Below are 26,704 nucleotides of genomic sequence, written 5' to 3'. Positions count from 1 at the left end.
CTTTATGTCTTAACACTTCAAGGTATTGCCAAACATTTTTCCAAAGTAATTGCACCATTTTACATTCTCACCAGCAGTGTATGAGGATTCTAATTTCTCTACATTCTCACCAACAGTCGTCTGACTTTTTCATTATAGCATTTTCATGGGTCTTTTAATGATTTTGATACTGCCTTTCTGTGAATACTAATGATTCATCTTTACATATGTTTATTGGCCCTATGTGTATGTTTTTGGGGAAATGTCTATTCAGATTCTTTGCCCATTTTTACCTGGGCTATTTGACTTCTTATTGTTAAGTTTAAGAGTTCTTTATATATTCTGGATACAAGTTCCTTGACAGATATATGACAAGCAAAAATTTTCTCCCATTCTGTAGGTTGTCTTTAGCTTTCTTGATAATGTCCCTTGAAGCAAAAAAGTTTTAATTTTGATGAAATTCAATCTATCTATTTTTTTCTTTTGTTGCTTGTATTTTTGGTGTCATATCTAATAAACACTGCCTATTCAAGATTGTAAAGATTTGCTATGTTTTCTCCTAAGAGTTTTGTAGTTTTAGCTCTTACATTTGGGTCTATGATAGTTTTAGCTCTTACATTTGGGTCTATGATCTACTCGGAGTTAATTTTTATATATGTTATGAGGTAGGGTTCCAAATCCATTCTTTTGTATATGGATGTACAATGGTTTCAGCATCATTTATTGAAAAAGCTCTTCTTCCCTCAATGACTTTTCTTGGCACCCTGCCAGAAATCAAACAAATGTAAGGGTTTATTTCTGGGCTCTTATTCTTTTTTCCATTCATCTATATGTCTATCCTTATGCCAGTACTACACTGTCTTGATTACAGTAGCTTTGTATTAGGTATTAAAATTGGGAAGTGTGAATGTTATGACTTTGTTGTTCTTTTCCATGATTGTTTAGACTATTCTGGTACCTTTGTGTTACCATAGAAATATTGGTTTTGGCTTTTCAAGTTTTTCAAAAAGGCATCTGAGACTTTGATAGGGATTGCCTTGGATCTGTAGATAAAATTTGGGGAATATTGCTGAAACTGAGCAGGACCCTGTGGGGCTCCTGGGCACAAAAGCCTTTCTGTGTCCTCTTCCCTGAGTTCCAAAGGGCAGGTTCAAACAGTTGCTAATCGGGGAAGGGAGAGGATGGAGAGACAAGTGAGGAGCAGTCAAGAAACAATAGTGCAGCCTTAGGAGCAGGGTCCTGGTTCCCGCTCAAGGAATACACATAACAATATCTTTGAGCTCTTCTGCAGAACTAAAACCCCCACCAAATGGAAAGTGTTAACTACTTGATGAAGCACTCTTCATTCCAGAGAAGGTCACAATTTGCCCATCATCACCTGATGCCAGATGATCTTTGGATTGAAGGAATGCAGCACGGCACCCTGATCCTTACCAGCAACCCTACTCCCCTTGACTATAAAACTCCTCACCCCACCTCCACCACCCCCACTCCCAGGTTTGGGACACACAGTTTTGAGCACATTAACCTGTTGTGGCCCCCTTTGTCTGGCAAAGCAATAAAACTATTCTTTTCTACTTTACCCAAAACTCTTGTCTCTGAGATTCAATTCAGTGTCGGGATACAGAGGCTAGATTTGGCTTTGTTGCTGTCTTAAAAATATTAATTCTTCCCATTCATCTACATGACATGTCTTCATGTTTATTTATATCTTCTTTATTTCAACATTGTTTTGTAGTTTTCAGTTTACAAGTCTTATACTTTTATTAAATACTATTCCTAAGTATTTTATTCTTTTGATGATATTGTAAGTAGATTGTTTTCTTTTTTTTTTTTTTTTTTTTGATTGTTTTCTTAATTAATTTTTTGGGTTGTTTATTGCTCAAGTATAAACTGCAATTGATTAGTTAATGTTAATCTTATATCCTGAAACCTCACTGAAATATTTTATTGTTTCTAATAGATTTTTGGTGGATTTTTTAGGATATTCTGTATATGAGATCATGTCATCTGCAAATTAGATATAGTAAAGATAGTTTTACTTCTTCCTTTCCAATCTGGATGTCTTTCATTTCTTTTTCTTACCTAATTGCCCTGGATAAAACCTCCAGTATAATGTTGAATAGAAGAGGTAAAAGTGGACATCTTATGAGGAAAGCATTCAGTCTTTCTCCTTTAAGTTGATGTCTGTCTTACCATTCCTGCTTTTAGTTCCCTTCTATTCCTAGTTAAATTTTTTTATCATGGAGGGTGTTGGATTTTGCCTCTTCTGTGTCTATTGAAATAGTCATGTGGTTTTGGTTCTTTAATCTACTAACATGGTGTAATATATTGATTTTCAGTTGTTAAACCAATCTTGCATTCCTGTAATAAATCTCACTCAGTCTTGGTGTATAGTCTTGTCTTTATGTTGCAGGATTCAGTTGGCTAGTGTTTTGTTGAGAATTTTTGTCTGATGTATATATTTGTGGCTTTCTTATCTTTCGTTTAGATATCAGAATAGCAGTGACCTCATAGAATGAGTTGGGAATTTCATATCAATAATCTTGAATGTTTGTAGTATTCAGTATGTATCTTAAAATATTCTGTACTATGTAGTATTTTGTAGTATGGAAGCCATCAGGGCCTCAGCTTTTCTCTTTGGGTAGCTTTTAAATTGTTAATTCAATTTCTCTACTTGTTATAGGTATATTTAGATTTTCTATTTCTTCTTGAGTTGCTTTTAGTAATTTATGTCTTTTTCTAGGAAGTTGTCAGTTTCATCTAAGTGATCTAATTTATTGGCATACTGTTGTTCATAATATTCTCTTATAATTCTTTTTATTTTGTTCTGTAAGATTGCTGGCAATGTTATCTCTTTCCTTCCTGATTTTAGTAATTTGAGTCTTCTATGTATTTTTCTTGGTCAGTCTAGCTAAAGGTTTGTCAGTTTTGCTGATCTCAAAAAAACAGCTTTTGGTTTCATTGATTTTTCTCTATTATTTTTCTATTCTCTGTTTTATTAATTTCCACTCCAATCTTTATTATTTCCTTACCTCTGCTTACTTGAGATTTAGTTGCTCTTTGTTTTCTAGTTTCCTGAGGTGGAAAATTAGGTTATTGCTTTAAGATCTTTCTGCTCTTTCATTTGTAGCTATAAATTTCCCTCTGAGGACTGGGTTTGCTGTATCACAAGTTTTGGTGTGTGTTTCATTCATTTGAAAATGTTTTCTTGTTTATTTTGTGATTTCTTCTTTGACCTGTTGGTTATTTAGGAATTTGTCTTTTAATTTCCAGATTTCTTTCTATTGTTGATTTAATTCAGTTTTGATTGAAGAACATACTTTTCATGATTTGTATTAATACACTTAATATGATTTCAGTCTATTGAGGTTTGTCTTATGGCATGATGTCTGTTTCTTAATCTGTAAAATATTCTCTAAAATAAGGATAAATTAAGGATAGTTGCTTAACCGTTTACTACTGCTAGTTCTCATGACTTAACAAGCATGTAATGCAAAGCTTAATCAACGCTTAAGATAGACATAGCACTCTGTCCTCTTTAGTACTTTTTTTTTTAAGAGAGCTGAAACTTTAAAATGTAGTCTCATTTATTAATTGTGAGATTGGAGAAAATTATAACAAAGGATCTCATGTAAGGGCTATTTCCTCAAAAATATTGGAGCAGTAATAAAATTATACTGTTTTTCTTATATGATCTTGAAAATTTATGAAAGGTATTTAAGAATAAAAACATCATTTTTATGTCTCTGCAGGTTGGCATCATGCGTGATCGTCTGATTCAATTCATCTCTAAATTGCAGTTTGCTGTGACCGTACTCTTGGCATCATGGACAGAGAAAAAACGTAGAAAATCAACCACGACTTTATGTGTACTCAACATTGTCTTCTCTCCATTCGTGTTGGTCTTCATAGTTTTTTCTACACTACTCTCTTCTCCCTTACTCCCCCTCTTCACTCTTCCTTTGTTCTTGGTGGGGTTTCCTCGACCTATTCAGAGTTGGCCAGGAGTTGTGGGCACCACAGCCTGTGTGTGTGCAGATACAGTGTACTACTACCAGATGGTCCCGAGTTTGAACACTGCCCTGCAGTCTGCAGTGGCAGCTGGAAGTTTAGGTAAGTAAATGTGTTGTGCTTAAGAAATCCTCACAAATGTATTTAAAGTACAAAAAAATGAACACATAGAAAAACAGTCTTTTGATCAACTGTTATACAGATTCTAATACTTTGATGTGCAGGCAGAAAGACCTTAAATATGAAGAAGTATATCTCCTATTCCTTATTTTGAGGGAAATAAAGTTATAAAATAAAAATACCAAGTGAAAATTTCATATAGGTGATTAGACATTTTTAAAAAAACATTTTCTTGACTGAAATCAAGTTATAGTCCCCCAATGAAACATGAAAACACCTTATCCCAAAATTTTCATGAATTTTAATGAGTTCATGTCAAGTAGATGTAACAGCTTAGGCCCATAAAGAATGAAAACTAGCATTATATAAATATAAGATTGAAGAGCTTAAAGGAGTTTGCATGTATCTTATTAGTTAATGTCTAGCAACTTTTCTGACAAGGTTAGAGGATAAGGTAACATAAAAGCTTTGGTCAGTGATCGGTAACCTCCCAAAATGAAGTGCTATACGAATATTAGCAAGATTTTTGATGAGAATGAGCTAATATTATAATTATAATTTTGTGATAATTTTATAATTTCATCATACACTAACTGTAAATTCAGCTATATTGTACTTCTCAAGGTTGGTTTTAGATAAAGTACAAGCCGATGACAATAGTGTGTTATCTCCTACTGTATGCTTTAGCCCCTGAACTTGTTTTAGGTATGTCCAGTGACTTCCTAGCAGACTGACTCCCCTGGCAGAGAGTAGCAATTTAAAATTTGAATTTTAATGAAATGTTTATTTGGGTTGAACTTTTCTAATTATCTATTATGTGAGATAATTTAGGAAAAATTTTATTTTTGTAATACAAATTTTTTATGAATAATCATTTTCCTTTCTTATAGGAAATATTCTACACTTTTAATACAGTTCCAATTAATTTTTATTATATAGTGCAATGCCACTTTAAAAAATGCCTATAAGGGCTTCCCTGGTGGCGCAGTGGTTGGGAGTCCACCTGCCGATGCAGGAGGTGCGGGTTCGTGCCCCGGTCCGGGGGGAATCCCGCATGCCGCGGAGCGGCTGGGCCGGTGAGCCATGGCCGCTGGGCCTGTGCGTCCGGAGCCTGTGCTCTGCAGCGGGAGAGGCCACAGCAGTGAGAGGCCCGCGTACCGCAAAAAAAAAAAAAAAAAAAATGCCTATAAGGTTAAACTCACACCTGAAATAATAAATACCTTAGTAATAAGGTAGAAATTATATTTTATTATCAAATCAATTATAGTCAACCAGTAAATGTGTTGTAAAGTATTTCCTGGGGGAAAAACAGAAAACAGTGAGGTAACATTTCACACACATATGATTGACAAAAATGTAAAAAAAAGTCTGACATTAACAAGTATTGGCTAGGGAGTGGGGAATAGGAACTCTTAAACCCTGTTGAAAGGGAATGTGTAAATTCATACAGCTACCTTGAAGAGTAAACTTAATAGTCTGTAGTAAAGATGTACATATCCCATGGCCTAGGGGTTACAGTTTTAGATTCCATGATCCAGTGATTGCAATTCTAGAGAAACTCTTACACGTGTGTCTTGAGGGTCCGCAAGACCATTCCCAAATTTGGTGATTTTCTAGGAGGACACATGGGACAGCATATAGTTGTGCTCATAGCTAAGATTTAGTATAGCAAAAGGATGCAGAACAAATACAAAGGAAAAGTCACATGGAGTGAGAGACTGGGTGAAAGCTTCCAGGCGTCCTCTCCCAGTGGGGTTACACAGAACGTGCTTAATTCCCCATTGCCTTGTTGTGACAGTATGTGTGATATGTTGACAACTGGGGAAGCTTATTTGAGACTCAATGCCTAAGGCTTATATTGAGGGCTGGTCATGTAGGCATCCGCTGCCTACCAAATACCAAAATTTCAGACTCCCAAAAGGAAAACAAGTGCTCAGTATAAACTGTGTTCTTTGCACAGACAGTTTAGGCACAATGCGAGACTGTTTTTCAGTTAGGTTGGTGAGAGCTCTTTTGAAATACAAGTTCCCAGTTTCCAGCCAAGGGCCAACTTTATAAGCAGGCCTTTCAACAGACAGCAGTTATTTCTGCTATGTTAACTCTTTCTACGTAATACATTGTACAAGCAGACTTGTACAAAGATAACTTATACAGCATTACTTATAATAGTGGAAAACATCTGAAATGTTTGTTATCAGGGAAATGAATATTTAAATTCAGCTATATTCATACAATGAATTCTCAGTATAGTTACAGTGAAGGAGCTTTGTAGTCAATATATAATGGCTCAGAGACAATGTTGAGAGAAAAACTGTTTTAAAAGTATTTGTACAGTGTGGTAGATAGCATTTTAGGTAAATTGTTAACACCACAAAATACTTTTATAGGCATGTATATAAAAATGTCCAAAATGTTTTAAATCATTAATGTGAAGTTGGCTTTTATATATTTAATATGTTTTCCTAATATATTTAATATGTATTTAGGGTTTTACATAACAGGTTCTAATTTGTTGTTTTTCTGGAAAATATATTCTTAATTCTTATAAATTATCACCTGTAGATTTTCTCTTCCAACTGTTCCTATAAAGAGCTTAATTTAATGCCTCCTGATATGTGATGGATAGTTGTTTGTATTCTTGACCTAAAAAGAGGGTAGAAAGAATTATTAATTAGTTCCATGTGTGTTATTAATTTTAAAGATTCACGTGGCAAAATAAAACAAGCTTGAACAATTACTTTTTTTTTTTTTTAATTTGTTTTAGGTCTCCTCTTACCTGGGTCTCATTACTTGGGCCGTTTTCAGGATCGTTTAATATGGATAATGATTCTAGAATGTGGCTATACTTATTGCTGTATTAACATTAAGGTCAGTGTGCATTTGAAACCTTTCTAGTATGTGTGTAAGAATTTTGTTATGCACACATCAAAGAATTAATAGCTCACTTTGGAAGAGTATTTTTTTACTTATGAAAACACTTGGGATCGTTAAAGTGTATTTCAATATGCACATAGTGATAGATTAGTGCTGACTGTATGATAGAGCATAGTAACAAAATACACTTGCCCCTTTTTTATCCAGTTTTATTCTTTTTATCCCTATCTAGTTGAGCATCTCAAAAAGGTGACTCAGTAATATTTTCTTCACTCCTATATCATATAAGCATTCTCAACTTAATATAAAAACCTTCTTTTGACCCCACTGCCCTTACCTGCTAATACCCTGTTTTTCTCCTTTCAGAGCAAAATGCCTTATTAGAGTCACTTATAATCATGTCTCCAATTTCATTTCTTCCATTTTTCTCTTCAACTTACTCTAGGTTTTTGACCCTATTACCTATTACTCTAGTAAAAACCGCTGTTGTCAAGGTCTCCAGTGGCTGTGGCATTGCTAAATCCAAGGATTGATTCTCAGACCCGTTCTTGACCTGTCAGCAGAATTTGACAGAGTTCATCTCTTCACTTGTTTCACGGATTAATCCTTGACAGTCTGCTTTGATGGTTCCTTCTCTTTCCTTGACCTGTTAATATCAGACTGCCCTGGTCCTTGCTGACAACTCCATCCTTCTACTGGCTCAGATCAAAAACATTAGGGCTTTAGTCCAGTGATACTTGACTCCTTGTTTACTTCTATACCCCACACCCGGTCCAACAAGAAATCCTGTTGGCTCTGCCTTTAAGTCATATCCTGTATCCTACCACTTCTCACCACCCTACTTTCAGCCACCTTCATTTCTTTCCTGGGTAGCTGCAATCGCTTCCTAATTGGTCTCTCCGCTTCTGCCTCTGGCCCCCTACAGCCTATTATCAACCAGAATAATCTTTAAAATCTAAGTCAGATCATGTCAGTTCCCTACTCAAAATCCTACAGTGGATATCTTCTTTCATTCAGAGTAAAAGCCAAGGCCCTAAAGGGTCAGGCTCCCTATTTGGTCTCATCTGCTCCTTTAACCATCTCACCCTACTCCAGCATACTGGCTGTTCCCTCTGCCTGGAACACTCTTCCTCAGACACAGCTAACTCCATCACCACCTTTAAGGCTTTGCTCAAATGTCACCTTCCCAATGAGGTCTACTGTGGGCATCCTATTTAAAATTGAATACCCACTCCCATTCCTGCCTGCACTTCCAGTCCTCCTTGCTTGCTTTACTTTTTCTCTATTTTCATAACACTTATACCTTCTAGCAAACTATGTAATTATTAATTTTATTGTTGATTACCTGTGTTCCTCCACTCTCTAATATAAATGTTGCAAGAGCAAGGATCTCTGTTTTTATTTGGAGAATATATCCTGAGCCCCTGGAACAGTGCCTGGCACATAGTAGGCCCTTTATAAATATTTGTTGAATGAGTAGTGAATGAATGAATTTTTTTGTCTTAGTGCAGATTGGATAAAATTGCTGGTGACTAAAAAGCTGTTCCTTTAGTCCAGTGGTTCTCAAAATGCAGTTCTCCAGATTAGTAATTTTAACATGTCCTGGGAACTTTTTAGAAATGGAAATTCTTAGACCTCACCCCAGACCTACTGATCAGAAACTCTGGGGGAGTGCCCAGCAGTCTGTGTTTTAACAAGCTTTCCACTGACTCTGACTCACCTAAAGTTTGAGAACTACTGTTCCAATCTAACATGTACAAGCAGAAGGCAAAAAATCATGCAGAATATGGAGGACATTTTCATTGCTTAATTTAGTTCTATTTTTTTAATGGTACAGTTTTATAATACCTAATAATGTGGGTCCTTTTATTGATCTTTTGTGCTCCATGAAATATATGACATAAAGATATACTTTTTGGTGGCAGTCTTTTTTTTTCTTTTTCATTTTTCCAGACACAAGCTTACTTAGCTATACCATCTACTAACATTTATATAACACTTTAAATTTGACAAGGCACTTTCATTACTTGCTTTACTCTTCACAACCCTATGTGCCAGGGTTAATTTTCTTTGAAAGAGAAGCAAAAGGAATCTCAGGGGTTAAGTGACCTACTCAAGATTGTGTACTAGCATCTGGCAGAGCCATGATTTAAAAGCAGATTCTGATGTCACATTCTGTGTTCTTTCCCTGGATCATAATACAACCTAACAGCATTGCCTTTTATTAAAATCACTGGTAGTTTTGTAAAGATGTATAAATAAATAAGCAATAATAATAATAATAATAGTAAACAGTGACCTGATGTATCCTCTTCAAGTAATTCCTTCTAGGCAAGTAATCAAAATGGGTTTAAAATTTATATAAGGATATATTCATAATATTCATTCTTTCGGCATATATTTGTTGCCTCCCTCACTGTGTGCCAGGTACTAGTTTAGGCACTGAGGATACAATAGTAACCAAAAGAGAGCTGCTCTGTGGAGTTTATATTGTAGTTGGAGGAGATAGATAATAATCAAATACATAAATCTGTATTATTATTATGTTATTATAATTTTTTTAACTGGAACAAAAGAATGGTTAGGTTATGGCATATCCATATAGTAGAATACTGCTCTCATATAAAGTAGGATGGAAAGGATACAAAGCTGATGTGCATATTGTGTAGTTCCAATTTTGCTCCCCCCCAAATTTGTATAATTTTTAAAAGTTTTTAACAAGTGTGATTCAACCTTGACGTACAGTCTTAAAATTATGGTCATACTCATTAAAATTGTTTTGCCAATTTCCAGTGGAATTTCTAAAATTTCTTTAAAAATATAGCATTATTTTTCATGTCTGTATACAGCATCAAATGTATTAAGTGTCATTAAGTTTGAATTAAGGTGTAGCTCTTGGGTTAAAGATTTTTTTTGCATTTTGCTTATTTTTATTTTGAGAATCCAATCCATGAGCATTTACAAAACTAGTTACTTTTCTCTGTGTAATAAGTGATCATAAACTCAAGTATTTTCTTATTACTTCTTTAGGGGTTAGAATTGCAAGAGACATCCTGTCATACTGCTGAAGCTCGAAGAGTTGACGAAGTTTTTGAAGGTGCCTTTGAACAAGAAGAATATGCAAGAGTATGTTCCATTAATGAACACTTTGGAAATGTCTTGACACCCTGTACTGTTTTGCCTGTGAAACTCTATTCTGATGCCAGGAATGTCCTGTCTGGCATAATTGATTCCCATGACAACTTAAAAGAATTTAAAGGTGACCTTGTTAAAGTGCTTGTGTGGATACTTCTTCAGTACTGTTCCAGAAGGTCCAACATGCAGGAAAATGTTCACAAAACTGAAAATAAAGGAAAAGCATCTCTAATAATCCTGCCTCCTTTGAATACTTCACCACAAACCGAATCCCCAGAAGACACAGATAATTTAAATTCAGAAAATTTGGATGACTGGTCTGATGATGTTTTTGGTGAAGAGCCAACTATCAAAAAAGGAAAAGAAGAAAAAGATCAGTTGGAAGTTTTGCCAGGTATAAATTTGCCTATTCCAGGATTAGTGGAATCACAGAGGGTTGATAAACATTCTACAGGCACAGTTACTGAAAATAGTCTTTACCAAGCAGTTGCATTGGGATACCCTGCTACTGACAAAGGAAAACAAGAAGCCATGGCATACATCCCTCTCATGGAGTTCAGTTGTTCTCATTCTCACTTGTTAAGCTTACCTGAAGAGTGGATATCTAATTGTTTGCCTAATTCCAAAGTGAAGGAGATGAGCTCATTATTTCCAGAAGACTGGTACCACTTTGTTTTAAGGCAGTTAGAATGTTTTCATTCAGAAGAAAATGCCTCAAATGTAGTGGAAGAAATTGCAAAGGACAGAGTTTTAAAAGACTTTTATGTTCATGCAGTAATGACTTGTTATTTTAGTTTGTTTGGAGTAGACAATATGATTCCTAGTCCTGGTCATATATTGAGAGTCTACAGTGGTGTTTTCCCTTGGTCTCTTGCCTTGGATTGGCTCACAGAAAAGCCAGAACTGTTCCAACTAGCCCTAAAAGCTTTCAGGTAATTCATTTTGATTACATACAAGTTGTAACATTGGCCAAAAAAACGTTGATTTTTTTTTTTATAACCTAGAAGGAGATGCTCTTTCATTTCTAATTTTAAAAAATGATCACTTTCCAAAAAATGAAAAATGCTTGGTATGTACTCTGATTATATTGGGAGCACACTTAAATTTGTACTTTCTTTTTGTTTATGTGGAGAACCTATTTTTTGTATGGCTTACTGGATTGTTTTGCTTTAACTCTTCTCATTTCTCCCAGATCTTTTTTTCTGAAATATGTATGATTTCAGTTCAGTGTCTTTAAAAATCATTTCATCTATAAAGTTGATTTTAAAAATTCTAAAATTCTTTGTTTCTCCATTTTTTAGGTATACTCTGAAACTAATGATTGATAAAGCGAGTTTAGGTCCAATAGAAGACTTTAAAGAGCTGACTAACTGCCTTGAAGAATATGAAAGTGACTGGTACATTGGTTCGGTATCTGATGAAAAGTGGAAGGAAGCAATTTTACAAGAAAAACCATACTTGTTTTCTCTGGGGTATGATCCTAATATGGTAAGGTTAAAAATGTGTTTTTAAACATTTTCGTTTATTAACCTTAAAGGATAGAAATCAGTTATAAAGTATTTAATCTAAGTGATAGAGATAACATTCTAGGTATAAATATATTAATTATAGTATTAAGGTATTTGTAATCATGACTTTATGGCCAACATAATCCAGTCCTAGAATGACTGATTATTTACTTTTGCATAGCTAATAGGAGCCAATAAAGAATGTTGTGTAGCTATTATGCAGTAACTGAGCTATAAGATAGTCAAGTAAATGTAATTTGCTATAGCATATTTGACTAAATGGCTTGTATTTATATGGCAAATTCAAGTGTATGAATTATTACTTTGGATTTGAATCCTAGAAGAAAAATTAATTTGTAAGCAAGTCTGACTTGTGAAAATTCAGAGAGACTCTAAATAAGGAATGCCTTTTTTAAGATTTAGTACTTGTTCTCATTGCATTTAAAATGTCATTGAGTGTGCACAATATGAAAGATTCAGTGTTATGAGCTTATTGTGGGTTCCACATGTAGTGTTACTGCACATGTGCTTCCCATTGAAAATGATGAAAGTTATTTTTAAAAAACAACCATTTAAAGTCTGAGAAATGGTCCTAAGGGCATACAGCAAATAAACATTTATTAAAGAAAATCTGCTAAGACCTAAGAACAGTTAGAGACTACATTATTTGAACCAAGACCCATTCCCTCCCAGCTCAGCAAGACAGAAACTCCACTCAGACTGGTATGGCCAAGAACACAGGGCTCCCTCTCCCCTCAGCTCCCAGTTGGAGGACTCTTTTCCCAGAAGAGGAAGGACTTCAGCATTTCTTATCTTACTCCCACCTGCCTATTGTGAGTCTTGATTCTGGGCATGTGTAATCAAGAGGTTGGAACTCCCTTCTGGCCACCCCCAACTTGTTGGATGGAGGCTTTACCTGGGCCTGGTGCCACTGACAATAGCGGGGCCTGATCCCCCTTGTCTGTGAATGTTCCACAGTGGGAGAGGCAAGCCAAGAAGACCTGAGTTTACTGCTCCCCCTCTACCAAACACATGTCCTGAAGCATAGGTGTTACTCAGAAGTGTGCCATTGTCTTACCCCCAAGTTCCAGTGCTCTGGCTCAGAGTTCTGCCCACTGGGAGAAGCAGACCGTTAAAAAAAAAAGCTCTAGATCTCTTACCAAAGGAAGTGACTTCATTTGCATATAGTGTGGACACACTGAAGCTTAAGATGTTCCTCAAAAAACAATGGAGGTGGTGGTGAAAGTTACTAGAGGCAATTGGTAAAATCATTAGAGGTCTCAGCTGAACTGCAGGCCAGGTAGATTAACAGAGAGAACCAGGGAAAGAAACAGTGGAGAAGAGTCCTCCTGGGGTCAAAACAAATCTCAAACACTGACCTCCAAAACTGTTCTTTCAAAGGAGCCCAGATCTAATTGGATCACTCTGGAGTAGTTTAGGTCCCAGGTCATTGTTGAAAATGTAGAGCAACCAGCTGGGTGTGAGCATTTAACAAAGAGAACCTTGCCAAAACCACTGCCATCCCATAATAACTGGGCACTCACAAGGCTGCACTCCCTGAGGAACAATATCAAAGACTTCACAATTGAATGGGAGGTAGGATTAACTTCACTAAAGTCATCCAGCCATTCACTAAGCAAATATGCAGATAATAATAACAAGCCCTGGGGTGTGGGGTAGAGAGGATCAGTACCCAGAATGGCTGCAGTGTTATCTAAAATGTTCAGTTTTTAACAAAAATTAGGTGATATGAAAAAAAAAGAAAAAAACATCACAAGAAAGTCTGACCCATGTGTAGGGTGGTGGGAGGGGGGACATGATGGAAATGGCCTGTGAGATCAACGGCATGTCAGGTTTAACAAAGATATCAAAGTAACCATTTTATATATATGTTCAAAGGACTGAGGGAAATTATGATTAAAGAACTAAACAAAGTGGGAAACAAAGTGATTATAGAGGGAACCTACCTCAATATAATAAGGGCCATATATGAGAAGCCCACAGCTAACATCATACTCAGTGGTGAAAAGCTGAAGGTATTTCCTCTAAGATCAGAAACATGACAAAGTTGCCCACTCTCACCACTTGTATTCAACATAGTATTGGAAGTCCTAGCCAGAGCACTTTAGTTAAGAAAAAGAAATAAAAGCCATCCAAATTGGAGAGGAAGAAGTAAAACTGGTACTATTTGCAGATGATGTGATATTGTATATAGAAAACCCTATACTCTACAATAACAAACTATCAGAAAGAGAAATTAAGACAACAGTCCATTTACAATTGCATCAAAAGAATAAAATACCTAGGAATAAATTTTTTTTGTAACTGGAAGTTTGTACCTCTTAATCTTCATCTATTTCTTTCTTCTCTCAATCCCCTTCCCCTTCTCCCTCCCCTCCGTCAACCACTTGTTTGTTTCCTATGTCTATAACTGTTTCTGTTTGTTTTTTTAAAAATGTTTGTTCATTTGCTTTTTTTTTAGATTCCAAATATAAACAAAATCATATTTGTCTTTTTCTGTCTGACTTACTGCATTTAGCATAAGAGCCTCTATGTCCATCCATGTTGTCACAAATGGCAAGATTTCATTCTTTTTTATGGCTGATTAATATTCCATTGTATATATGCCACATCTTCTTTATTCATTCATCTATTGATGGGCACTTAAGTTGCTTCCGTATCTTGGCTATAATAAATAATGCTGCAGTGAACATAGGGGTGCATATATTTCTTTTTAAAATTTATTTATTTTTGGCTGCATTGGTTCTTTGTTGCTGTGCACAGGCTTTCTCTAGTTGCAGGGGGCGAGAGATACTCTATTGTGGTGCGTGGTCTTCTCATTGAGGGGGTTTCTCTTTGTTGTGGAGTATGGGCTCTAGGCACACAGGCTTCAGTAGTTGTGGCACTCGGGCTCAGTAGTTGTGGCTCTTGGGCTCTAGAGCACAGGCTCAGTTGTTGTGGCACACAGGCTTCGTTGCTCCGTGGCATGTGGGATCTTCCCAGACCAGGGCTTGAACCTGTGTCCCCTGCATTGGCAGGTGGATTCTTAACCACTGCGCCACCAAGGAAGTCCTATATTTCTTTTAATTAGATAAATACCCAGGAGCAGAATTGCTGGATCATATGGTAGGTCTATTTTTAATTTTTTGAGGAATCTCCTTACTGTTTTTCATGGTGGCTGCACCAATTTACATTCCCACCAACAGTGTGTGAGGGTTCCTTTTTCTCCACATCCTCACCAACACTTGTTATTCGTTGTTTTTTTGATAATAGCCATTCTGACAGTTGTGAGGTGATATGTCATTGTGGTTTTGATTTGCCTTGCCCTGATGATCAGTGATGTTGATCATCTTTTCATGTGCCTTTAGGCCATCTATACATATTTGGAAAAATGTCAATTCAAGTCCTCTGCCCATTTTTAGATTGGGTTGTTTCTTTTTTTGATGTTGAATTGTATGAGTTCTTTGTATATTTTGGACATTCATGCCTTATCAGGTATATTATTAGCAAATATCTTCTGCCATTCAGTAAGTGGCCTTTTTGTTTAGTTTATAGTTTCCTTCACTGTGCAAAAGCTTTTTAGTTTGATGTAGTCCCATTTGTTTATTTTTGCTTTTGTTTCCTTTGCCTGAGGAGACATATCAAAAATATGTATTGCTAAGTCTCATGTAAAATAACTTAACTGCCTGTGTTTTCTTCTAGAGGTTTTATAGTTTCAGGTCTTACATTTAAGTCTTTAATCCATTTTGAATTTGAGTATGATATGAGAGAATACTCCAGTTTCATTCATTTGTATGTAGCTGTCCAGTTTTCCCAACACCGTTTATTGAAGAGGCTGTCTTTTTCCCTCTGTATGTTTTTGTCTCATTTGTCATAATCACCCACATATGTGTGAGTTCGTTTCTGGACTCTCTGTTCTGTTCCATTGGTCTATGTACTGTTTTTTTTGCCAGTACCATACTTTTGATTACTGTAGCTTTGTAATATAATTTCAATTCAGAGAGTGTGATACCTGCAGCTTTGTTTCTTCTCAAGATTGTTTTGACTAGTTGGGGTCTTCTGTGTTTCTATACGAATTTTAGATTATTTGTTCTAGTTATGTGGAGAATGCCATTGGTATTTTTATAGGGATTGCATTGAATCTGTAGATTACCTTGGGTAGTATGGTCATTTTAGCAATATTAATTATCCCAGTACATGAACACAATATCTCTTTCTGTCTGTGTCATCTTCTATTTCTTTCATCAATATCTTATAGTTTTATGAGTACGGGTCTTTTACCTCCTTAGTTAGATTTATTCCTAGGTATTTTATTCTTTTTAATGCAGTTGTGAATGGGGTTGTTTTCCCAAAAGAAAGCTGGGTTAGCAGTGCTTATTTCAGACAAAAGAGACTTTAAAACAAGGACTGTAACAAGAGACAAAGAAGGACATTACATAATGATTAAGGGATCAACATAATGATCAAGGGATCAATCCAACAAAATGATGTAACAACTGTAAATATTATGCACCCAACATAGAAGCACCTAAATACTTAAAGCAAATATTAACAGACATAAAGGGAGAAATTAACAGTATCACAATAATAGTATGAGACTTTAATTACCGCACTTGCATCAATGGACAGATTCTCCAGACAGAAAATCAATAGGGAAACACTGGTGTTAAATGACACATTAAACCAGATTGACTTCATAGGTGTATACAGAACATTCCATCTGAAAGCAGCAGAATACACATTCTTTTCAAGTGCATATGGAACATTTTCCAGGATAGATCACACGTGAGACCACAAAACAAGTCACAGTAAATTTAAGAAAATTGAAATCATATCAGGCATCTTTTACAACCACAACAATATGAGACTAGAAATCAATACTAGAAAAAACCTGCAAAAAACCACAAACACCTGGAGGCTAAATAATATACTGCTGAGAAACTAATGTATCACTGAATAAATCAAAGAAGAAATTTAAAAAATACCTAGAGACAGATGAAAATGAAAATATAATGATCCAAAATCTGTGGGACGTGGCAAAAGCAGTTCTAAGAGGGAAGTTTATAGTAATACAAGCCTACCTCAGGAAACAAGAAAAATCTCAAACAACTTAACCTTACACCTATAGGAACTAGGAAAAGAAGAGCAAACAAAACCCACCGTTAGAAGAAACAGAGAGAGAGAGAGAAACAAAGAGCAGAGCAGAAATAAATTAGAGACTTAAAAAATAGAAAAGATCAATGAAATTAAGAGCTGGTTCTTTGAAAAAATAAGTTAAATCGATACACCTTTTGCCAGACTCATCGAGAAAAAAAGGGAGAGGGCCCAAATCAGTAAAATCAGAAATGAAAAAGGAGAAGTTACAACTGACACTACAGAAACAAAAAGGATCATAAGATAGTGCTGTGAGCAACTATACACCAGTAAAATGGACAACCTAGAAGAAATGGACAAATTCTAAGAAAGGTGCAGTCTCCCACAACTGAACCAGGAAGAAATAGAAAATATGAACTGACCAATTACCAGTACTGAAATTGAATCAGTAATTTAAAAACTCCCAACAAATAAAAGTCCAGGACCATAGCTTCATAGGTGAATTCTACCAAACATTTAGAGAAGAGTTAACACCTATTCTTCTGAAACTATTCTAAAAACAAAGATATCACACAAAAAAACTACAGGCAGTATCACTGATGAATATAAATGCAAAAACGCTCAACAAAATACTAGCAAACTGAACCCAACAGTACATTAAAAGGATCATACACCGTGATCAAGTGGGATTTTTTCCCAGGGATGCAAGGATTTTTTAGTATCTGCATATCAATTAATGTGATACACCACATTAACAAATTAAGTAAAAAAAAAAATCATCTCAGTAGATACAGAAAAAGATTTTGACAAAATTCAACATCCATTTATGATTAAAAAAAAATATTTTTTTCCAGAAAGTAGGGGCATAGAGGGAACATACCTCAACATAATAAAGGCCATATATGACAAACCCACAGCTAACATCATACGTAGTGGTGAAAACCTGAAAGCATTTTCTCTAAGATCAGGAACAAGACAAGGACTTGCAGGCAAGACAGTGCCCACTCTTTCCACTTTCATTCAACATAGTTTGGAAGTCCTAGCCACAGCAATCAGAGAAGAAAAAGAAAGAAAAAGAATCCACATTGGAAAGGAAGAAGTAAATCTATCACTGTTTGCTGATAACATGATACTTTACATAGAAAACCCTAAAGACGCCACCAGAAAACTACTAGAGCTCATTAGTGAATTTGGTAAAGTCGCAGGATCTAAAATTAATATACAGAAATCTGTTGCATTTCTATACGCAAAAAACTGAAATATCAGAAAGAAAAATTTACGGAACAATCCCATTTACCATTGCATCAAAAAGAATAAAATACCTAGGAATAAAGCTACCTAAGGAGGCAAAAGACCTGTACTCTGAAAACTGTAAGATGCTGATGAAAGAAATTGAAGACAACACAGATGGAAAGATATACCGTGTTCTTGGATTGGAAGAATCGGTATTGTTAAAATAACTGTATTAACCAAGGCAATCTACACATTCAGTGTAATCCCTATCAAATTAACAATGGCATTTTTCACAGACCTAGAATAAATAATTCTAAAATTTGTATGGAGAAACACAGAAGACCCTGAATAGCCAAAACAATCTTGAGAAAGAAGAACAAGCTGAAGGAATTATGCTCCCTGACTTCAGACTATACTATAAAGCTTCAGTAATCAAAAGAGTATGGTACTGGCACAAAAACAGACACATAGATCAATGGAACAGGATAGAAAGCTCAGAAATAAGTCCACACACTTATGGTCAATTAATCTTCGACAAAGGAGGCAAGAATATACAATGGAGAAAAGATATTCTCTTCAATAAGTGGTGCTGGGAAAGCTGGACAACTGCATATAAAAGAATGAATTTAGAAATTCTCTAACACTGTATACAAAAATAAACTCAAAATGGATTAAAGACCTAAATTTAAGACCAGATACTATAAAACTCCTAGAGGAAAACATAGGCAGAACACGTTGAGATAAATCGCAGCAAATTTTTTGGATCTGTCTCCAAGAACAATGGAAATGAAAGGAGAATAAACAAATGGGACCTAATTAAACTTAAAAGCTTTTTCACACAAAGAAAACCATAAACAAAACTAAAAGGCAACCCATGGTTTGGGAGAAAATGTTTGCAAAACAATGAGACCGACAAGGGATTAATTTCCAAAATATGCAAACTCATACAGCTCAATATCAGAAAACCAAAAAACCCAGTCAAAAAATGGGCAGAAGACCTAAATAGACATTTCTCCAAAGAAGACATACAGGTGGCCAACTGGCACATGAAAAGATGCTCAACACTGCTAATTTTTAGAGAAATGCAAATCAAAACTACAGTGAGATATATTACCTCACACCAGTAAAAATGGTCATCATCAAAAAGTCTACAAACAATAAATGCTGGACAGGGTGTGGAGAAAATGGAACTCTCCTACACTGTTGGTGGGAATGTAAACTGGTGCAGCTGCTATGGAGAACAATGTAGAAATTGCTTAATAAACTAAAACCAGAGTTACCATATGATCCAGCAATCCCACTCCTGGGCATATATCTGGAAAATACAATAACTAATTCAAAAAGGTGCATGCACCCCAGTGTTCATAACAGCACTATTATAATAGCCAAGACATGGAAGCAACCTAAATGTCCATCGACAGATGAATGGATAAAGAAGATGTAGTATATATTGGGTTGGCCAAAAAGTTTGTTTAGGTTTTTCTGTAAGATGTTATGGGAAAACCCAAATGAACTTTCTGGCCAACCCAATTTACACGCACACACACACACACACACATATATATACATACACACATACATACATATACATACATAGATATATACAGAGTGGAATATTACTTAACCATAAAAAGAATGAAATAATGCCATTTGCAGCAATGTTTGGACCTAGAGATTATCATACTAAGTGAAGTAAGAAAGAGAAAGACAAGTATCATGTCACTTATATGTGGAATCTAAAATAATAATACAAATGAACTTATTTACAAAACAGAAATAGACTCACAGACATAGAAAACAAACTTATTTTTACCAAAGAGGAAAGGGGAGAGGGATAAATTAGGAGTTTGGGATTAACAGATACACACTACTATATGTAAAATAGATAAACAACAACGACCTACTGTATCACACAGGGAACTATATTCAATATCTTGTAATAACCTATAATGGAAAAGAATCTGAAGAATATATTATATATATGTATTTATGAATATGTATAACTGAATCACTTTGCTGTACACCTGAAAGTTACACAACATTGTAAACCAACTATATTCAATTTAAAAAAAAATCATATGATCATCTCAATAGATGCAGAAAAAGCTTTTGACAAAATTCAACATCCATTTATGATAACAACTCTTTAACAGAGTGCGTATAAAGGGAACATACCTCAATATAATAAAGGCCATATATGAGAAGCCTACAGCTAACATCATACTCAGTGGTGAAGAGCTGAAAGTATTTCCTCTAAGATAAGGAACATGACAAGAATTTCTACTCTCACCACTTTTATTCAACATAGTATTGGAAGTCCTACCCACAGCAACCAGAGAAGAGAAAGAAATTAAAGGAATCGAAATTGGAAAGATAGAAGTAAAACTGTCACTGTTTGCAGATGATGTGATAGTATACATAGAAAATCCTAATGACGCTACCAAAAAACTACTAGAACTCATCCATGAATTTGGTAAAGTTGCAGTATACAAACTTAATGTACAGAAATATGTTGCATTTCTACACACTAATAATGAACTATCAGAAAGGCAAGTTAGGAAGACCTAGGAGTAAATTTTTAAAAGAATGTGAAAGACACTAAAAACTATAAGACATCAATGAAAGAAATTGAAGACACAAATAAATGGAAAGATATTCCATGCTCATGGGTTGGAAGAATTAACATTGTTAAGATGTCCATACTACCCAAAACAGTCTACAGATGCAGTGCAATCCCTGTCAAAATCCCAATGGCATTTTTCACAAAAACAGAACAAACAATCCTAAACTTTGTATGGATCCACAGAAGATCCCAAAATAGCCAAAGCAATCTTGAGAAAGAGCAAAACTGGAGGCATCATGCTTCCTGATTTCAAACTATATTACAAAGCCATAGTGATCAAAGCAGTATGGTATTGGCATAAAAACAGACACATAGGTCAATGGAACAGAATAGAGAGCCCAGAAATAAACCCACATATATATGGTCAATTAATTTATGACAAAAGAGTCAATAATATGCAATGGGGGAAAGATGGTCTCTTCAATAAATGGTGTTATGAAAACTGGGCCACTGTCTTAACACTATACACAAACGTTAACCCAAAATGGATTAAAGACTTAAATGTAAGACCTGAAACCATAAAACTGCTAGAGGAAAACATAGGTGGTAGCTCCTTGACATCAGCCTTAGTAATGATTTTTTGGATTTGACAACAAAAGCAAAAATAAACAAGTGGGATTACTTCAAACTAAAAAGCTTCATTCAGGGACTTCCCTGGCAGTCCAGTGGTTAAGACTCTGCACTTCCACTGCAGGGGCACAGGTTTGATCCCTGGTTGGGGAACTAAGATCTCACATGCTGTGTGGCTCAGCAAAAAAAAAAAAATTAAATTAAATTAAAAAATAAAAAGTTTCATTCAGCACAGCAAAGGAAATCAACAAAATAAAAAGAATCTACAAAGTGGGAGAAATATTTGTAAAACATATATCTAATAAGGGGTTATTATGTTTTAAAATATATAAAGAACTAATATAACTCAATAGCAAAAAAAAAATCTGATTTTAAAATGGGCAGGGGATCTAAGTAGACTGAATATGAATTTTTCCAAAGAAGATATACAGTTTGCCAACAGGGACATGAAAAGGTTCTCAACATCACTAATCATGAGGGAAATGCAAATGAAAACCACTATCACCTCATAACCTGTTAGAATGGGTCTTATCAAAAAGACAGGAAATAACAAGTGTTGGCTAAGATGTGGAGAAAAGGGAATCCTTTTTTGGTGGGAATGTAAATTAATGCAGCCACTATGGAAAACAATATGGATATTCCTCAAAAAATTAAAAATAGAACTACCATATGATCCAGGAATTTCAATTTTGAATGTTTATTCAAAGGAAATGAAAACACTAATTCAAAACCATACCTGCACCCCCATGCTTAATGCAGCATTATTTTTAATAGCCAAGTCATGGAAATAACCTGTATACCTATGGATGTATGGATAAAGAAAATACACACACACACACACACACACACACAGGAATATTATTCATCCATAAAAAAGGAAATCTTGCCATTTGTGACAAAATGGATAAACCTTAAGGGTATTATGGTAAGTGAAATAAGTCAGACAAAGATAAATATCATTTGATCTCACTTATATGTGGAATCTAAAAAATTAAAAAGAAAACCAAACTCACAGACACAGAGAACAGATTGGTGGTTGCCAGAGGGTGGGAGTAGGTGCAATTGGTAAAGGTACAAACTTCCAGTTACAAAATAAATAAGACCTGGGGATGCAATGCACAGTATGGTTAATAATACTGATTGTATATTGTTACATTGCTAATAGAGTAGATCATAAAAGTTCTCATCTCAAGAAGTGATGGGTGTTAATTAGACTTATTGTGATTATTTCACAATATATCCAAATAATGAATCATGTGTACACCTGAAACTAATATGTCAATTATATCTCAATTTTAAAAGGGAGGTAAAGGAAGGTATGATGACAATCTCACATCAAATAGAGAAAGAATATCAATAGAGATAGAAATTATAAAAAAGAACTAAATGAAAAATATACTAGAGGGCTAGACCATAAATAGCATAACTTAACCCAATTTAAAAATAACAAAGGATTGTATAGACATTTCTTCAAAGGAAATATACAAATGGAACAATAAGCACATGAAAAGATGCTCAACATCATTCATCATCAGCAAAATGCAAATCAGAACCACAATGACATCATTCATAGTAGGATGTCTAAAATCAAAAAGTTAGATAATAAGTGTTGATGAAGATATGGAGAAATTGAAACTCTGATACAGTGCTGGCAGAAATGTAAAATGGTACTGCCACTTCAGAAAACATTCTGGCATTTTTTCAACTAGACATAGAGTTACCATATGATCCAGTAATTCCACTCTTATATACCCAAGATAAATGAAAACATAAATCCACATGAAAATTCAAATATAGCAGCATTATTCATAATTGCTGAAAGATGGACACACCCAACTGTCCATCAACTGATGAATGAATAAACAAATAGTGGTATATTCATTCAATGGAATGTTATTTGGCCATAAAAAGGAGTGAATTACTTGATACATGCTACAACATGAATCAACCTTGAAAACATGCTGAATTAAAGAAGCCAGTCACGAAAAACCACACGATTCCATTCATGTAAAATTTCCAAATACATTAGATTAGAAAATACATTAGTGGTTGCTAATGACTGGGGAAATTAAGGGATAGGAGGATAATAGCTAAAGAGTACAAGGTTTCTTTTTGAGGTCATGAAAATATTCTACAATTGTGGACATAGTTGTATGTATCTGAACATACTAAAAAGTAATTGAATTATACATTTCACATCAGTAAATTATATGAAATGTGAATTATATCTCAATAAAGCTGCTTTTGAAGAGAGCCTACTGGATGATTGTTCACTGACTAGTATTTATGACTTATGCATTGCTGAGGCCAGATGGGATGAGGGAATAGAGAGGAAAGTATAAAGAGAAGTGAGTGCAGTGGCTACCAGGAAATTTTTTTCTCTTGCATTTACTTGGAGAGCAATCAGATAGATGTGATTCTTGATTCTGAAGACAAGCAACTCATGTACATTTTGATACACTACTTTCTGTTTAAGTTTGCCTAACTACAATGGAATTTTTCTCTAATTTTATAAATAAAGGCCTGAATATAATCTCTTTTCTTTTGCTTTCCCTCCCACCTCGTTTATTCTTTACAGGGAGTTTACACTGGGAGAGTACTTACCCTTCAAGAATTATTGATCCAAGTTGGGAAGTTAAATGCTGAAGCTGTTAGAGGTCAGTGGGCCAATCTTTCATGGGAATTGCTTTATGCCACCAATGATGATGAGGAACGTTATAGTATACAAGCTCATCCACTACTTTTAAGAAACCTTACAGTACAAGCGGCTGATCCTCCCCTGGGATATCCAATTTATTCTTCAAAACCTCTCCATATACATTTGTTTTAGAGCCCATTTTAACTTGTATTGTGAGCAAATGAGATATCTAGAAAATTAACAATATGATTCCTCATAACTTCACTGGACTTCTCTCTCTCCTCCCACAAGTCAGATGCCTAAGAAAAGCTAAACTCTACAAAGTTGATTCTCTTAGGTATCTTAATGGTTTAAACCAACAACTTTATGTCTAACATAAAAGTTAAAATTAGTCGGCCAATATTTGTGCCCTATTGAGTGTGGTAGGCTTTGGTAAATACAAAACATTTGTGTAAGATTATATAATGAATTTTTTAATGCTTTCTTAAATGTGTGATAAGTGACTTGCCTTAGAGAAGTCAACAACTGTGTAATTTTTACATGCTTAAAAGATACACATATCAGTGTTTTTAAGTCAAGATAATGGATCCTACTGAAGCTTAAAAAATGTATATATATTTATTTGAAATATTAAATTTTATAGTATTTTCAGGGCTTCCCTGGTGGCGCAGTGGTTGAGAGTCCACCTGCCGATGCAGGGGACACGGGTTCATGCCCCAGTCCGGGAAGATCCCACGTGCTGTGGAGCGGCTAGGCCCGTGAGCCATGGCCACTGAGCCTGTGTGTCTGGAGCCTGTGCTCCGCAACGGGAGAGGCCACAACAGTGAGAGAGGCCCGCGTACCGCAAAAAAAAAAAAAAAAAATTATAGTATTTTCAATCTTTGTGCTATTTTAATATTTAACATGGTCTGTTTCATATAATCTATTCATTTTCTTTTCATATACTTCAATTCAGAAACCTTAAAAATTTTCAATAAAATATCTTCCAAAAAAATCTTTTTTTTTCCAAGTATCCTTTTGATATGTTTGAAAGGAAAAGTTCATCCCATTCATCATGTGAATACTCACAGGATTAGCAACATTAAGGTAATTGATTATGACTGTTAGAGGCCATTCTGTAGATCTGGCTCCTTATGCATTTCTTTTCAACTGAATATACTGCTTCTGAAGAATGACTTATCCGGTAGGACTACCAGTTACTAGTGTCTTAAGGTGTTTGAACTAAAGGCAGAAAGAGATGGGAGAAAATTTTTCATAATGTGATCAGGCTTTTATTTTCACTCTTTTGCTGCTTAGAACTTTTCACAGGTACTTATAAGGAGGATGAACAATGAATCTGCATCATTTGGGACATGAATTTCCTCTACACCTTATTTATTTCTGTCTATAGTACCCATTATTTAATCTGTAGTAGTCTCCTGAGTAGGTAGTACAGTAATACATTCTCTTTAGTAATGATTGAAATTACTTGAAATGTACCAATTAGGTTTTTATTACTATTATTCCTTTATTAAGTGGAACAGTTCAATACAGCAGTGTTAAAGGATAGCTTTTTGGACTAATTTCAATTAATGAATTCACGAGTCTTGTGTTAAGTCATTTTGGGGGAAGCAATATAGTATAGTTAATAAGATAAGGTTTGGTGTTACATCTGAGTTCAGATCTCAGGCTTATGATTTATGTAACTGAGATTTATTAGCTGGAAAATTATATACCTTTTTTGTCACCTAGGGAAATTTTCTCATATCATTAAAAACACTATCAGTTTTAATGACTGTATAACATTGATAGATATGACAAATTATTAGACTGTCCCCCAAATAATGGGCATTTTAAGTTGTTTAAAGATTTTCAGTATTATAATAGTGCCAAGCCATGCTTTCCCTTTACCATGAATTTTTCTCAAACTGCTGCCATGTCCCTCCATTTCTTTTCATGGCCAAGTTTCCTCATCTTCATTCACTTGTCAAAACATTCCAGTGTGGCCATCTCTACTATCCCCCAAAATGAAGAAAGTTTTTATTAAAGTCATTATTTACCTTCATATTGTCAAACCAACTACAGCTGGCCCTTGAACAACGTGGGTTTGAACTGTGCAGGTCCACTTGTACATGGATTTTTTCAGGAGTAAATACTAAGATACAAAGTCGATTGAATCCACAGATAAGGAGGAACCATGGATACAGAGGGCCCACTATAAATTATATGCAGATTAAAACCCCAGCACTATTTGAGGGTCAACTATAGTTACTTTTATGTTCTCGTCTTATTTGTCCTCTAAGTAGCATTTGACACATTTGACAACTCCTTGAATTTTTTTCTTTTGGGCTTCCCTAACACAACATTATCTTCATTTTCTTCCTGTCTCCCTGACTACTTCTCAATCACCTTTGCTGCTTTTCCTTTTCTACCTGACGTCTAAATTTTGGAATTTCTTAACAGGCCCCCTCTTCTTATTCTACGTTTCACCATAGACAATCAATCTCATTCACTCCCAAGACCTAAAATATTATCAATAAGTTGATGTTCAAATACATGTACTCAACCTCTCTTCTTAGCACTGAACCTGTATATGTAACTATTTCCATCTCATATATTCAGAATATCTGACCTGATTGAACTTGCCCTAAAACCAGCTTTTCTGACTTCTACCTTAGTAGTGCCTAGGTAATTCACATGAGACATCTCACGGAGAATTACGAAAGCTAGGCAAAATAATATTTTTAAGTCTGTTTAAAGGTATCAGAGAACCAATAAGACAGTGAAGAATTATATCACCAACCAAGATCCAAGGCAAAATAAAACTTAAGAGACCTGACCTCAGCATTTGAGCTGCTTTTCTTCTAGGAACATTTGCCAATTAAGGAAGAGGTGGCTGAGATTAACTAACACTTTTGGCAGACTTGCTACTAAGTT

The 26,704-nt window shown here is 35.1% G+C and overlaps 1 protein-coding gene across 12 annotated transcripts in view; it reads left to right on the top strand.

Annotated features, from left to right (window-relative positions):
- PCNX4 (pecanex 4) overlaps positions 1-26,704 on the top strand; it is a 59,309-nt gene that overhangs the window by 18,468 nt on the left and 14,137 nt on the right. For 8 of the 12 annotated variants that reach the window (XM_059059641.2, XM_059059640.2, XM_067028388.1 and 5 more), the window contains 5 exons: positions 3,735-4,095; positions 6,878-6,981; positions 10,018-11,054; positions 11,424-11,610; positions 23,729-24,769. In XM_059059641.2, the coding sequence (XP_058915624.1) occupies positions 3,735-4,095; positions 6,878-6,981; positions 10,018-11,054; positions 11,424-11,610; positions 23,729-23,980 (1,941 nt within the window). In that variant the 3' untranslated portion in view covers positions 23,981-24,769. Of the gene's footprint in view, positions 1-3,734; positions 4,096-6,877; positions 6,982-10,017; positions 11,055-11,423; positions 11,611-23,728; positions 24,776-24,798; positions 24,857-26,704 lie in introns of those variants that run through there. The other 4 variants (XR_010839537.1, XM_067028394.1, XM_067028396.1 and 1 more) reach the window with 3 other exon arrangements.

Source organism: Kogia breviceps, chromosome 3, assembly GCF_026419965.1.
Source record: "Kogia breviceps isolate mKogBre1 chromosome 3, mKogBre1 haplotype 1, whole genome shotgun sequence".
NCBI lineage: Eukaryota > Metazoa > Chordata > Mammalia > Artiodactyla > Physeteridae > Kogia > Kogia breviceps.
This window is presented reverse-complemented; position numbering and strand designations above follow the sequence as displayed.